Source organism: Natator depressus, chromosome 10 (genome assembly GCF_965152275.1).
Source record: "Natator depressus isolate rNatDep1 chromosome 10, rNatDep2.hap1, whole genome shotgun sequence".
Lineage (NCBI taxonomy): Eukaryota > Metazoa > Chordata > Testudines > Cheloniidae > Natator > Natator depressus.
This window is the reverse complement of record NC_134243.1, coordinates 10,982,022-10,998,433: the sequence shown is the minus strand read 5'-3', so window position 1 is coordinate 10,998,433 and position 16,412 is coordinate 10,982,022. Positions and strand designations below refer to the sequence as shown.

At 44.1% G+C, this 16,412-nt stretch overlaps 1 protein-coding gene across 2 annotated transcripts in view; it reads right to left on the bottom strand.

Moving 5' to 3' along the window:
* The window catches only part of CARD11 (caspase recruitment domain family member 11), a 70,388-nt gene that overhangs the window by 11,778 nt on the left and 42,198 nt on the right, over positions 1 to 16,412 (bottom strand). For both annotated transcript variants that reach the window (XM_074965179.1, XM_074965178.1), the window contains exons 12-19: positions 16,192 to 16,295; positions 11,573 to 11,625; positions 9,899 to 10,031; positions 9,065 to 9,266; positions 3,677 to 3,803; positions 2,372 to 2,612; positions 1,862 to 1,958; positions 664 to 753 (exon numbers count right to left, since the gene is read on the bottom strand). In XM_074965179.1, coding sequence (XP_074821280.1) covers positions 664 to 753; positions 1,862 to 1,958; positions 2,372 to 2,612; positions 3,677 to 3,803; positions 9,065 to 9,266; positions 9,899 to 10,031; positions 11,573 to 11,625; positions 16,192 to 16,295 — 1,047 coding nt within the window. The remainder of the gene's footprint in view (positions 1 to 663; positions 754 to 1,861; positions 1,959 to 2,371; positions 2,613 to 3,676; positions 3,804 to 9,064; positions 9,267 to 9,898; positions 10,032 to 11,572; positions 11,626 to 16,191; positions 16,296 to 16,412) is intronic.

Sequence of the window (16,412 nt, the reverse complement as noted above, 5' to 3'; positions counted from 1 at the left end):
AGGTGCAAATGTTTAAGTGAGAGTAATTAACCATTGGAACAATTTACCAAGGGTCATGGTGGATTCTCCATCGCTGACAATTTTAAAATCAAGATTGGATGTTTTTCTAAAAGATCTGCTCTAGGAATTGTCTGGGGGAAGTTCAATGACCTGTTATACAGGAGTTCATACTAGATAATCACAATGGTCTCTTTGGACCTTGGAATCTATGAATCGTACCATTCACCCACCCATTCTCCATCCTCTCCACGATATCTGCCCCTGCAATTAAAAAGCTATTCTCTTCTGGGATTTCATTCTCCTAAGTACCAAGAAAGTTAGTCTGGCCAAGAGAATTTATTGTCATGCTTCAGATGAGGTCCATTTCAGCCCTTCAGGGCAGGGCTGTATGATATATCCAGATTATATTAATAATGGAGATGAGAGTATTAAAAGCTAAAGGTCCCACATGATAGGGACAGTTAGAAAGTATAAATCAATCAGATTTCTCATATGTTAAAGTTCTTTGTCACAATCATAAGCACTTCTACAAAGTCTCCAACATGGGAAGTTAGACTCAGAGAACATGATACCTGAGAATGTCACAAAGAGATGTCTGACTCAAAGCTCCCAGTGAAAAATCATGCTCTGATGTTTTGTAGAGGAGAATTTTAACTTTATTACCTGTAAAATTTGTCCCAAAAGGAAGCTTGCACGGGAGAGGCGAGGGCTGGCTTTGGGGTCATTCTGTGGGTCCTCTGGCTGCAGTGTATTCTGATAAGAATTGTACAGGAAAAGATCAATTTCAGTAAATTGCAGCATCCAAAAACAAAACAGGCCTTGAGCAGCTATTCGGCTATTTACAGTTAAGGAGATAGTGACTCATTAGCATTCATATCCATTACAAAGTCAAGGAGTGCTCTGTACAAACTACAGACCTAGCACTGCCTATGATGAGAAACTCTGCTCCTGTTTCTACTTCACCACATGCCTCTCTTCAGAGGAAGCTCTGTGACTGTGTCTGCACTAGAGATTTGACCAGAGGCCACCTGTGCAGTGACTAGTTTGCTGTGGGATGGCAGGGCTATTTGCATCCAGTAACGCTTTTATGCCAATGGTTGCCATCTACCCTGACACTTGATCAGTGGAGACTGGAGGACCATCCGGTGCTTTGCCTTGTTTGAAGTCTAATCCGAATGGTGATTGTAGCATCTCTTGATTATTGGAAGCATTCTTACGTGTGATCCCAAAGTGTGTTAAAGGAGGGCTAGGTGCACACAAGGTGGCTAATACAGCAGAAAACTAATGTACTAGTGTAGATAATAGGAACTCTTGGGGCTAAAGGAATAGACTCAACCCAGTATCACTGTGAGTAGGGGAAAAGGTCTGAAGACCTGATGCACAGAAGATACAGTAATCCCACTTCTCTGCACGGGATATACTTTTGGAGGAGACAGATTCTTTGGGCCTGGGACAAAGAGAACTCTAGGGGTTAGATGCTTGTTCAAGATAGGAGAGAAGAAATTCTGATTATTAGCTCTAAAGACATAGCTTCTTCCCCAGGTAGGATTGAGGGAAAGACCTTTGGGAGGTTTGAGGTGTGGAAGACTTAAAGAGACTAGAGACCAGGGAGAGTGGATATTAAATATGTGGAGACTTCTCCCTGCCAGCATCAGGAGTTAAAATTACACTGGAGCTAGCCTCTGAGCAGGGAACACTGTGGGTAAAAGGAATGGAGACACAAGACAGTTACCCACAGGGTGGACCAAAGGAAGCTTACAGAGAGTGATTCAAAACAGGAATGTAATGTAAAGATGAAGTAGTGATCAATAAAGAATGCTGGAACAATTGGTGTGGAAAAACCCTGGCTGTGGAGACCTACCCGGAGTGCTCGAAGAGTGTTGGATGAACTTTCCGTCTCATCCCTGCTGCCTCTGTGCATCAACCGCTGTAGCTTCACCAGAAAGAGTTGCTGGGCTCTGCAAGAAACAGTGGACATGTGGATCAAGAAGATGCATTTGAGACCATCTAGAGGAAGAGTGGATGCAATGGTCATTGTTTGGGAAAAGACTAAAGAGAACAGCAGTGAGGAATGGCTGAATCACACAGTAAAGACATGGAACAAAATAGTCAGCAGGACTGTGGTACGGAGCTGAGGAAAAGGGGGTCTCCGTTGTACATCTTCCTATCCTGCTCTCTGAGAAACTAACAGTCTCTTAATAAAATCTGGAAACCCTTATGCTCACCTTTCAACCAAACACCCGTCCTGACCACCAACTCTGAGAGTTGCACCTCCCCCCATTATAGCAGGTACTGATTTACACAACAGTGCTCATATAGTTGCTGCTCATGGTCATGGTCACTGTCCTATTTCAGCCTGCATTATGCTCACCTGCTGTAGCTGGGGATGGTCCCCATTTCCAGGTTCCTGTCAGTGAAAGGGTCAACTCTGGCACACAGCCACTCACACTTCCCCTGGTACATGGTGTCAAGAATATGCACAATCTCATCACACTTCACCGACAGGGAGCAGCAGTCCAGCTGGCTAGAGATGTTCAGATTCAGGCGGATGTGAAATGAGTCCCCTGACGTGATCAATCCTTCTTCCAGTTCCGTCAGCAGTTTCCTGTAACCTGTAGCAACAAAGGAAGGAGCCAAGCATGGTCAATCTGTGGCCAAATGCTGCTGTATTCCTAGCTTTCAATGAGTAGGCACCGTTGTGGTAGAAGTTCACCACACTGAAATCCTAGTTTAAATTGATAGGGCACTTCCGAGAGGAAACTCATACTTCTAGAGTGATAGCTGGAATGGTCTGGGAGCAGCTCACGCTGCAGGTATCCCAGTCCATAAGAGAATCCTGTTGTAAGGATACATTTCTGATAGGTTATATACAAATCATCCATAAAACAGTGAACTTCCCAACAAAGTCACAGGCTGAAAAGCTTAAGCTGCATCCTGCAAATATAACATGAATTCTACCAGGCGGTCTAATGGCAGGCTATTCACTTTATTAGCAGCTGTAACTGGCACTCCCACAATCTGTAACATGCTTTATCTGCAGCCAAGTGGTGCTCAGAAAAGTGTGATATTCTTTTCTACTTAAACATCAAAAGAAAATCAAAGCAATCACTTCCAGCATGATCTGTACAACTGAATTCCCCTGACCAGGATAAAGAAGGGGCCAACAGAGCTACACAAGTAAAAAATGGGCTTTGGAATGTAATTTTTAATCCAAAATACCAAATTATTACTACAAGCCATGATCATTAAAACCAAACTCCATTCACCATGCATGCACTTCAGCTGTTAAAGATAAGATAAAACTGCAACAGTAATAAGGTAATCTCCAAAGTGTAACTGTTAAATCAGACTTTAGAGGTGTAAAAGAAAACTTAGCACACCATGTTACATCACAGAAAATAGTATACAAAAATCATCTGGCGCATTGTGATTATTGTTTCCAATGACCCACCCACTAAGCTCTGCAGACTCTTGGAATGCCAGATGTATGGCCTATTTCTGCTTTCAGTTACATTGGTGTAAATCTGGAGTAATTCTATAGAAACCAATGGATTTACCCCAGGTTTACACCAGTACAACTAAAAGCAAAGTTTGGCTCAGTGGATTCTGATTTAGCAGTGGACTTGCCTTAACTAGAATTCTGGCAATCTGTGATGAGCCAAACTTCAGGTCTTACCTTCATGGTTTGGTTTATACTGGAGTGTTACTGATCCACTGCACCTCTGAATTGTCCAGTGAGCTTCTTCCTTTGTGCAGGTATCCAAGGGAACGCTCTGATTTTCCCCTTTGATGCAGCCTTCCAGCTAGATGAAAGAGAGACTCTTAGCTGTGAGCTCAGTGTGTGAGCCAACTATGTCACCCATTACATTCTATAGTTTCTTTCTAGATTAAACAACCTGCCTATTTTTGCTAGCAATGCAATTAGATTTAAATTATTTGTCTGTAGCTTCTTTTCTCTCCTCTAGAAATTCTAGAAGTTGATGGAACTGTAACTCCATGATAATCCATGTTTCTCCAGTAGGAGTCACTACTGGGAATGGTATAGGGATGATGGCTTTAGGTTAAGCTGGCAGCTATTCCTTTCCCAGCTTCTCCTATCAAGAGCGGCAATAGGGAAGGGTGTAGGAATCCTGGTGGTGGGGGGAAGCTCATAGTATGTCCAGTTGCTGCAGGAGTTATAGTAGGGAATGGTGCACAAGCCATGGGGCTGGACAAAACACAGAGCTACCACAATGACAGCTTCTCCAGGCAGAAGTGGCTACTGGGTATAACAGTTTAAAGGATAACAGCTCATAGACTCGTAGACATTAAGGTCAGAAGGGACCATCATGATCATCTAGTCTGACCTCCTGCACACTGCAGGCTGCAGAACCTCACCCACCCACTCCTGAAACAGACCCCTAGCCTCTGGCTGAGTTACTGAAGTCCTCAAATCATGGTTTAAAGACTTCAAGTTACAGAGAATTCATCATTTACACTCGCTGAAACCTGCAAGTGACCTGTGCTCCATGCTGCAGAAGGTGGCAAACCCCGCTCCCCTCCACCCCCCCGGATCTCTGCCAATCTGACCCAGGGGAAATTCCTTCCTGACCCCAAATATAGTGATCACTTAGACCCTGAGCATGTGAGCAAGACCCAACAGGCAGATACCTGGGAAAGAATTCTCTGTAGTAACTCAGAGCCCTCCCCATCTAGTATCCCATCTCCAGCCATTGGGGATTTTTGCTATTGGCAGTTGCAAATGGGCCACATGCCATTGTAGGCAGTCCCATCATACCATTCCCTCCATAAATTTATCAAGCTCAGTCTTGAAGCCAGTTAGGTTTTCTACCTCCATTGCTTCCCTTGGAAGACTGTTCCACAACTTTACGCCTCTGATGGTTAGAAACTTTTACCTAATTTCAAGCCTAAACTTTTTGATGGCCAGTTTATATCCATTTGTTCTTGTGTCCACACTAGCATTTAACTTAAATAACTCCTCTCCTTCCCTGGTATTTATCCCTCTGATGTATTCATAGAGAACAATCAGCCTTTGTTTGGTTTGGCTAAACAAGCCAAGCTCTTTGAGTCTCTTCTCATAAGGTAGATTTTCCATTCCTTGGATCCTCCTAGTAAGCCCTTCTCTGCATCTGTTCCAGTTTGAATTCATCTTTCTTAAACATGGGATATCCAGTGTGACATTCTATACCTTGGGGGAGCGTCCTGTAATCCCCATATTCCTCATTTTTATATCATCATGATCTTACATATAAAGCATGCCTTGTAAGGTATCAGGGGAAAGGTTATGATCTGCTGAAAGTAATTTCTCTATCCATATATGTATATCATTAATGCATATGAAGTTATGAGAATTGTGTTGTATGATTGTCACTAAAACATGCTGTAAATTGGGGAATCAGCCAGATATTAACTCCCCAGATGCAACAGCAAGGAAAGTAACCAATGTCTGGGAGGGGTGTCATACAACCACCAGCAGCCATTGTACAGCAAGGAAGCTACAATTCAATGACTCACCTGCACGAGGCCACACCAGGGGAATTGCTCAACCTTGCCTAGAGACTCAGTAATGCCCACCAGACATGCCTGAATTTGTGTGTTCCCCAAGCACATGGGACTGAGGGTATAAAACAGAACAGAGCAGGCCCATGCTTCGCCTTTCTTCTGCCCCCACCTATGCTGCAAGCAACCAAGACATTCGGAAGAAGACTGAAGACTCCAACAGAGTAGACTGGTCCAGATTTAAGGGACAAATCTGTATATTAAGAACTGCAATATCCAGTGGGGTGAGAAAAACTGTGTAGTCTAGTTGGTGCCCAGTCTAATAGGGTTAAGAGTTTAGACTGTGTGCTTATATTTTGTTTCTTTTGGTAACTAACTCTGACTTTTTGCTTATCACTTATAGTCACTTAAAATCTATCTTTTGTAGTCAATCCATTTGTTTAATTGTTTATCTTTACCAGTGGGTTTGCTTAAAGCGTGTGGTAAATTTGCTCAGGTTTTATACAAAGGCTGGTGTATATCCACTTTCCATTGATGAAGAGGTGAACCAATTAATGAATTTGCACTGCTCAAGATGAGCAAGACGGTATATTCCTGAGGTACAGTGCTGGGAGCTGGGGGGATTTGGCTCTGGTGCCTTTCTCCATGTGATTCATGAGTGGCTCTGGAAGCATTCATGCAATCTAGCTGGGTGTTGGGTCTTCACATGCGGTTGTGCTGAGTGATAACAGCCCCTGGAGGGATTTGCTGCAGGTCACTAGCAAGGCATTCTGAGAGACAACCCAGGCTGGAGAGAGTTCAGGGGGCACAGTTCAGGCTGCACCCTGGGGATCCCATCACATCCAGAATTGCACACAGTATTCCAGATGAGCTCTCACCAGTGCTTTGTGTAATGGTACTAACACTTCCCTGTCTCTACTGGAAGTGCCTCACCTGATGCATCCTAGGACAGCATTTTTCATGGCCGCATCACATTGACAGCTCATAGTCATCCTGTGATCAACCAGTACACCCAGATCTTTTTCCTCCTCTGTCCTTCCAACTGAAAAGTCCCCAACTTACAGCAAAAATTCTTGTTGTTTGTCCCTAAACATGATCTTGCATTATTAAATTGCATCCCATTTCTATTATCCCAGTTTACGAGGTCATCCAGATCTCCTTGTATGATATTCCGGTCTTCCTCTGTATTGGCTATACCTCCCAAATTGGTATCATCTGCAAATTGTATTAGCACACTCTCACTTGTGTCAAGATCGTAATAAAACTGTTAAGTAAGATTGGTCCCAAGACCGATCCCGGAGGAACTCCACTAGTAACCTCGATCCAGCCTGGCAGTATGACATGTTGTAGTCTCCCCTTTAACCAGTTCCTTATCCATCTTTCAACTCTCATATTAATCCCCATCTCCTCCAATTTACCTAATAATTTTCCATGTGGAACTGTATCAAATGCTTTATTGAAATCCAGATAGATTAGATCTACTGCATTTCTTTTGTCTAAAAAAATCAGTTATCTTCTCGAAGAAGGAGATCAGGTTGGTCTGGTAAGATCTATCTTTTGTAAAACCATGTTGTATTTTATCCTGATTACCATTCATCTCTATATCCTTAACTACTTTCTCTTTCAAAATTTGTTCCATGACCTTGCATACAATTGAGGTCAAACTAACAGGCCTGTAGTTTCCTGGATTACTTCCCCCCACTTTTTAAAAAAATATTAGCTATTCCTTTCTACATTGCTGTGTCCATTCTTACTTGATTTTCCTTCCTCTTAATGTTAAGAGCAGACATGGAGATTACATGAGCATCTGCCAACCATCTCCCCCTGAGTTCCTAATTTAAAGCTCTTTTAATGAGTTGTGACAACCTCCATCCCAGAAATCTATTTCTCTTCCTACTCAGATGGAGTCCAACCCATGAGAACTGTCTTCTGTCCATGAATGCCTCCCAATGGTCAAACATCCCAAAGTCCTCCTTATAGCACCACTGCCTGAGCCATCTGTTGATCATCATAACTTTGTGTCGCCTTCGTTCTCCTCCTCTAGGGACAGGAAGAGTCCCTCTGCACATCAAACGAGCCTCCATTTCCTTATATGTTCCAGTGAGAATCTAGTTGTGTCATTTGTTCCAACATGAAGGATAATCAGTGGATTCTTTCCTGCTTCCATTAGGATCCTCTTCGGCCTCAGGTCCACATCCCATATCTTAGCTTCTGGCAGACCCTTCTGTTCTCTGGTTCAGCCCTCGGGACAAGCCTGTCTGTTCTTCTTAGTAGGGAGTCCCCAGTCATGTAGACCTGCCCTTTCCTGGTGATGGTATGATTTTCCGGCCTTCCTCCTGTTCTTTCTGGCTGCGAGTCCTCTTGTCTTCTATTCTCCCTTACAATCTTCTGCAAGTCATCCTGTATCCTCCTGAGGCTCTGAACTCCGGCTATTTCCATTGACTCTTCCCCTCTTCTTGTAGGACTAGCAACTCTTCTCTTCTTCCTTGCCCTCCCTCCTTCAGTTACAGCCTGCTGTGCCCCTTCTTCATTTTCCAACTTGGCAAACCTGTTCCTGAGCTCTATTTCTCCTTCACCAGCTGGTCTTTTCCTCAGCCTGGTTCTTGTAGTCACATGCTTCCACTGACCACTCTCCTCACCCATCAGACTCTGCTCTGAGTCCTTTCAGTCTAGCTTGCATCTGCAAGTCTTGACTTTCCCCTGCAGCCTCCTCTTGCCTTTGCTCCATCATCTTCTGGAATCCCCCTCGAAACTCAACCATAGTTTCCACCTGCATCTCCATGCCTCGGATCTTCTCTTCCATCAGCTCTATCAAGTGGAACTTCATACAAACAAAGCTTTTTTCAGGTACCCGCTGTAGGATCATGTACATCCCACAGCTTCCACGTCCGGTCATCTTCATTGTCTCTTCCATGGCTTGGGTCACTACCACTGCTGCCTCTGTACCTGCCATAGCTTTCCTGCCTAAATTTCTGTGAAAGAAAAAACAAAGACCCAAAGACCCAAAGAAACACCAGATCAAAATCAGAAGACCACCCATCCCTACCCCCATACTCCCCTTACACACTCCCACTCAAACTCCCCTGTTTACAGCTCTGTTTGCTGCACCTGTGCCGCTGGCTGACTGTTTGGCTGCCCAATCAGGGCTCTGTTTCTCTCACAGCATGCTGCCTCCTACCAGCCTCTACAGACTGAACAAGAGAAAACAAACAAGCAAACACACAAGACAGAGGTGACAGGGAAAGCTCACGGCCACTCCCGTGCTAGTCTTTTCCAAGGGGTATCACTATAATGAAGGGTGTACAAGGAGGGGACAGTCACTCCTGTCCCAGCTTCTTCCAGCTGGAGTCATTGTAAGCTGTAATTGTGCAGGTGTCTGGGAAGCCCACAAATACACCCACTTCCAGACTTGCTCAGCAGGATTCCTGATTGGATCTAAAGATCTAGGAGTATTGGCTGCAGAGACACTCAAGTTTTGTCATTACTAGAGAATTAAAAGAAGAAAAAAGAAACAAAGGGATTAGTGCAATGAGCACACACTGTTCGTTGTTTGTTTAATGCTCACCAGAAGCAGCTGATGTCCCTCCCGGAGGCCTGCTTTCTCTGCTAGGGATCCCAGCTTGACAGAGCTGATGAAGGTTCCTTTGTCATTGCCCCCCAGCAGAGTGATTTCTGAGTTGAGGCTGTCTCCATTCAGTGTGATGCGCTGGATAGTGTGGCAAGAGTTCTTAATGCGACCAACAGACGTCACAGAAGGACGGAAAGGTCTGTGTTCATGAAACAAACAAACAGCTTAGACAATGCAGTTCTCAGCTTCTCTCAACTAGTCTGGGACCAGCAGAGAAATTCTCCACTCAGGATAAATGTGGGGAGGGAACGGGGCATGCAAATGAGCTTTCTACATTTATCAAGCACTAGGATCTAATACCCCCGAGAAATCTGTCCTCTCTGCTACAATACTACATAAGTCATACTAGAGAGCTGCATCTGGGCACCTCCTAAATGCCCAAACAAAACTGAACAGCTTCAGATATATAATGGCACAGCGTCTAGTAACTAGCAGCAGGGAGACAACAAGGTCACTAGGGTGAAGCTACTTTCTTCAGATCACTTGCCTCCCCTGATTTTTCTGAGATAATCTTGACAGTCAATCACAGCCTCAGTTTGCAGGATAAACGGTCCTCACATAACGTTCTTGTGTTGCTGCACTGTGACATGAGGACATAAGGAAGCGAACTGCCCATGCAACATTGTGATATCACCTTGCCATACGATATCCCAGCCTCTGGTATTCATGGAGTGATCTAATATCTTGCATTTAAAGATGGCAACCTTACCCTGGGTAGCCTTTATGCCCCCAGATCAGCCTAGGGCAGATAAACCAGCATCCCCAAAATACCTTTCCAGAGAGAACTTCCTAAAAATGGAGCTGACATGCTCAAGGTCATAGGCTTCCATGCCTTCAGACTGGTGAGAGGAAGAGGAGGAGTGCACTGAGGGAGCTCCATGAGAGTATCTGTCATGACTGTCATCTGAAAAAGGACACAAAAATCAGAAGGAATTCCCAATGCCATGAGGAAACAGAGACTGGGGAAAGGTGCAGGCGTAGCTGATCTCAGGGCAAGGATTGGGGAGAGACACATTCTTTTGATTCACAGCAGGGAATGGGATCCACCAGCCCTGGAGGCAGGAATGAGAATCCCCCTCATCCAAAGTCTATCTGGTCACTCTCAGCTTCATATTTCTGTCATGCTGTCTATTAAGCCTGGAACAGTCACCTAGTCCTTACCAGCCAAATGCCCTCTCTCTCCTCCAAATCAAATCCCTCCCTAAGACCACTTCTTCAAGCAATCGCTCCCCCCTCCTTCTCATCACTAATCACCACCTTGCCTTTCCTCTTCTGAAGTGCAAACCTGGGCTTTTTCTTGTGCTTTTGTGTCCCATCTTATTTAGACTGTTAAATCTGCAGGACAGAGGATGCATTGATATCTGTAAGGCACCTTGTAAATTAGCAGCCCCACAGAAATGGTTTTCCATAAATGCTCCAGGGCCACTGGAACAGTGAAAGAATGATGGAATGTAACAATCCCTTTGAGAAATTCTTTATAAACATTAACTAATGGTCCCAACAGCCCAAGAAGAAAAGCATCATTATCCCCACTCTGCGCAGGGATAGACTGAAATACAGAGTCGTTCAGGGACATGCCCAAAGATCACACATCCGTCCTGGACCAGAGCCAGCATGAGAACTCAGGAATTCCTGGTTCCCAGTCCCTTGCTTAGTCCACACTACCTCTTCCTTCAACAGCCAGAATCCATTCACCATTCCCTATAGCAACTCCTGCTGGGAAAGGCTGGGCTCAGAGAACTGCTCCACAGCCATTGCCCCTATATAACTTCTCATTGTGATTCCCGCTAAAAGAGGTTTGGACGAAACAAGCCGCAGCTCCCTCTACAGCCAGTGCTCCAACACCATTTTCTAAAATACAAGGTTCAATTGTCATTTGTTTCCTTTTCAGCACTGAGTGTCACTTCTGGTCACTACAATCCCTGCATACTGGGGTCTATTCCATATTCCACATGAAAAAAAGAGTCTTGTGTGAATTGATTTGGTCTTAATTGTTACATTTTCCAAAAGGTGTGAGGGTGGGAGTCCTTTATATCCCTGCTGAGGTTCTACCTGTGTTAATGGAGGTCAGTGAACATCAGGCATCCCTCTCCTATCCCAGTTCTGCCTGTGATAATGGAAAGCCAGTGCATATCACGTATCCGCCTTCCTCCAACCATATGTAACACCGACAGACCCTGGGAGCAAACCTCGGGAGCTAAATGCATGAGCCTCTACTACGTGAGCTAAAAGCCACACAGCTGTTAGCTAAGGCTGTAGCAGACTCATTAATCTCTTTCTAAGTGGTCTCAGTGCCATTAGATGGGACAGAAGACCATATCCAGGAGGTGTTATACCTTTATGTGATCATAGGGGCTGGTGGATAGTATCTGCATCTGGTGAGTTAAGGAACGATGATCATGGCTCAGAGCTAAGGTTACGAACTGGTATCCTCCCCTCACTTACCATCTAGTTCCAAAGTATCATAGGCAAAGCTGTCATTGTCCTCTTCAGCCAGACTGGAATTAAAAAACAAAGAGAGAGAGAGAGAGAGACTCACTTTTCAAAATTCAGCCGGTATCGGTAGGCTCTGACTGAGGAAGCTCTGTGATGGAAGAAGGTGTTGAAGGTGGCAGGTGAAACAGCAGGACAGCACCAACAGACTAAGCTTTACAGACACATGTGGCACGGGGAAGAAGCAGGAAGGCTGCATAGGAAACATTATCTAGAGAGGCCTGTGGAGGAGAGAGAGGCGCGGGAAGCAGCAGGAAGTTCAGAAGGAAGAAGTGTTAACAGAGAGGTAGTGAAGGTTCTGACAGGTGGAAGGAAACTGTGGTCTCTGGTGGCCTGAACTGGTTGATCTGCACTTACTATTTCAGTTCTTCTTTTGAACACTTTGATGCAGTGCATGCATCGTACCTGCTTTAGACGGCAATGTGCTTTATTCCACACTGGGTCCAAAATGTAAGGGAAGGGCTTCAAGTAGAGCAATAAAAATGATTTATTTTAGTTATACCTTTGAAGTGTACTTGCAGTATTATAACAGCTGCACGGGTCTTTCTGAGGGACCTTTGACAATGGAATGTCTGGTGAAATCAGAGGAATGTCTGGGTGTACCTGGCTATGTGCAGAACCTCCCACTCCACAACCATCGTCCCAATCCAAATCCCTTTGAAATCGGTAAGATACATCACTTCAGTGGAAGTTGGATCAGGCACCATGACAAAATACTAGCCACTTCGGGTCTTGCTGACATCTTTATTAAAAATAAAAATAAGGGGCCAGATTGTGATTCCCTTACATGTTACTGAACAGCACCTTCCTACACAATAGGTGACTTCACAGGGACTTCTTGAGAAGGGAGTAAGATGCTGCTCATCATGAAGAAGATCAGCCAAGATTAAAAACAATGCAATTTCCATTTCTGGTGTTGACTCTGACTTGCAGCCTCACTGCTGGAAAAAACACAGGCCCAGCACCTGTCGTATCAGTCACTCTGAGACCTGACAAACTGGTACCAGCACTGGGCTATTTAGGGCATTGCATTAGTTGCCTTTTTGGTAATAGGCTTTCCTTATTAGACAGAAGGAAAAGGAGAGGATAGGAAGGTGAAACAAGGTGGGGAAGGAAAAGGACACATAGGAGATGACAAAGTCTCACACCTAGCTTGTATTTGGCATTAGCTGGAGTCAGTGTAGATGGTGATGTCATCTGGTCCCTCTCTATTGGCCCAGTTAGGACACCTTTCAGGATCGGATGACAAAGGTCAGGGGTCCCAGGAGATGGTGGGGGAAGTAGCCATGATGATGAGGCTTGCTCCTTCCCTATCTCCTGTCTTTTACTCAGCTAGTTTTATGGTAGCCAGCTTACCCTGCTATCCCCAAAGTCTCTTAAGGACCCCAAAAGGGAATGATGGGTGGACTAGCCCATCCCCTCATTATTCTGTCCACCAATTAGGCCTAATTTCCAACACATCAACTTTGGTTCATTAATTTCCGGTCCCACACTTCTCTTGTTTACCAGGCATGATCTTAACAGTCCTTGAATTATATTAGTAGCACCTTTTGTTTAGACTAATTCAGTCTGTTTCCCTATTGCATCTTTTCTCTCCAACATTTGTTATTATAGGTTATTGTGACATTTTATGAAATTTCATTCACTTTTCACCACTGAACTCACAATTAAGGTAAATTTGTAGGCCCAGTTATTATAGGTCCAGCCAATTGAGTGATCCAATTGGCTAAATATGTAGACTCTAACTCTGCTGGACACTATGCACATCTGTCTTGTCAGACAGAAACAGGATGTGCTGCTGGGACAGCTTGCATGAAGGAAATGTGAGTCCCTCTCTCTCTCTCTCTCACAAACACACACACACAGCTCCACAAACAACCAACCAACCAAAAAACCACCCCAGTGCCGTAACATCTGGAACTAGAGACAGTCATGGGTCCAAAGGTTTGCGAACATGGCAGATACTATGATTTTAAGATGGCATTATAGTTTTTACTGCATGCTGCAAATGTTAAGTTTTCGTTTGAAAAAACTAAGACAAATTTTCAAAAATGGCCACTGATTGTGGGTGCCCAGCTTGAGATACGTTGGTTCTGATTTTAACAGGCTCTGAACCCTCTGCTCCTAGTGACTTCAAATGCACAAGGGCTTGCTCCTCTGAAAACTAGACCCAAGCTGCCTCAGCCTGGGCATTCAAAAACGGGGGCAGCCCAACTCAGTGGCCTAGATGTCTATCTTTTTCACATGCTGACACACAGCCAACACCTTGTACGCAGATGGGCTGCTCTCTCCTCTCAGCTCAACCATGCTGAAAACTGTCTCAAAGAGATGTGAACTCTGCTTCCTCTTCCACCCCATTTACCTCAATGAGGTGTGAACTTCAGAACCTCTTTGGGACCATTTATGTGTTAATGTTACCAAAGCACTGGCATTTGCCTATTCTCTCTCCTTTATAAAAATAGCTATCACATGCAACCCTCTGGCCCCCACAACAGCACAACTGACAGAGGGCACAGTTAAACCAAAGAGAGTCAGGAAATGTGAAAAATTAAGTACCTATGGCAACATGTTGTACATTTTACAGTAAACATGTAATGAAACAACCAAAAATGTAATACCCTAGATTTTAAGAAGAAAAATAGAAATAAAAATGCTACATATGTGCAATGTACCAAAGTTAACATTTTAGTAAGAACCTTAACTTCTGTATTTCTTGCTTTTTAAAATTTCCACGGATGTTAGGAGTGCTGGATGAGTTGGGATTACCAGTTAACATGAATAAATGGATTGCAGTAACTGTTTTTGTAGCCAAAAGAGTTATTCTGAGAAAGTGGAAATCTGCAATTCCTCCCTCAAACACAGACTGGCTTAGTAAGCTCTCTGCTACTGCATTAATGGAAAAAATGACTCTGATTAATAGAAATGCTTGGGAAAAATTTGGTCACACATGAAACTATTGCATACATTAGCAGCATATATTAGTCCCCGATACTCACAGGTTATGTTCTCACTTATTTATCTAGATAGTCACTTTAAAAATTGATACCCTGCATGACCTCTATGGGTTCAGGTTTGTGTTTCTTGGTTTGTTTGTTTCTTCCAGGTTTTACAAATAATGAACACTGAATTGTGTTATTTATATGGTATTTCCATGTTGTGCATGCATTTATATATGTTTTGTTTCGTTATATGTTTATATAAAAATAAAGTTTAAAAAAATTTCCACTGTGTGTCCGGAACACCAGTGTTTTGCATTTCCTAATAAAAGACCAATATTTGGTGTGACAACAATAGCAGCAGTTGGGGTGCTACAATCCCATATGAACACATATCAAGGTCAGGTCCCAGGACTTCTGCTTTTTTTTTTTTAAAAGGAAGTCTGAACTTAAATGACACATCAGCAATTATGATGAACTGGGAAGTATCTGTATTATTTGTTATGAATATGGTTCAGGCTTCTGTATGTTTGGTTATGATGGAGGTACTTCCTATGGAGTTTAATTAAAGAAACCAAGAAGGACTGGTAAAACAATGACACAGATAACAGTTAGTTGGGGAATACCCCCTAACTGACTTCATCGAGACTAGAATGGATTACTCTTCCCAAGGTTAAAGCCTGGAATCAAGGGGGACCCTACCCTCAAAGACCTTAGAAAAGGGTGGGGGGTTGCAGAAGCTAGGAGAGGCTGTTCACAGTGTGTCAGTGAAGAGCTAACAGGCTGACAAACACAGCAGAAACTGCAGCACGGTCAGTCTGTTTCCCCCTGCCAGAGATGGAGAGAGCTGGGCTGAGGGGAATTTACAGAGGTGTAATGATAGCCATGCATAGGCAGGCCATTCGTCTGGTTTTAAACCAGACAGCCCTGCTTTTCTAAATCTTTGTCCCCTGCTGAGTACTGAGACTAAACCACCCATAGTTTTGTCCAGTATCGGACGAGAGATGCCGTAATGAAGAGTGCATTGCTCTGCCCTTGCCAATGTAATGTCGCATGCACTGTGTGAGACAAGTCACGCCGGCAGGGGCAGGGTGGCATGCTCTTCAAAACAGCACCCCCATGCGGCATGACCTGACCCGAACCATGCACATGAGGTCACAACAAGAGAGGTAGGGTTATGCCGGCGAGGGCAGGGCCCATGCCATTCTCAGAAGTACCAGAATGTCCGCTACTCCAGGAATGTGTGAGTGGCCATCCTACCCATGCGTGTAGGGGCTTTTTATTTTTTTAACCCTGGGTTCTATGTACTTTGCACCTTTGAAGAATGAATAAAGAAAGCTTTGTTTTGAAGATGCTGTTTCTGTATCACTGCAAACATATGCTTGTCACAGGCTCCTCAAGGGAAATTCGTACCAGTGTCAAAACCAAGCTGGGCCTGTATCATTAACATAGTAGGGAGCCATGCATCCAGCCTGAGTCTGGTTGGACCACAGGATTCCACTCAGAATGAGGTGTGGGAAGCCAGGCCAGTCACCTGAGGGGTGTCTTGGGAAGGACTGAAAGGGGTAGGAGGCACAGTTAGTTCTATAGCCTTAACAATGTTTTTACCCATCTTTCACCAACACAGCTACTCACCTGCAATGAGGAGCATCTTCTTTGCACCGTCGGACAATTGAATCATTTCCTGGAGGTTCTGGAGTGGTGGACATGATACTGTGGTTGCGATTTCTCAGGGTTTGCTTTTATTTTAAAAAGAAAGAAAGAAAATCCATGTTAAGTGTCATCCATTTCTCATTTTCAGAGTAACAGCCGTGTTAGTCTGTATTCGCAAAAAGAAAAGGAGTACTTGTGGCACC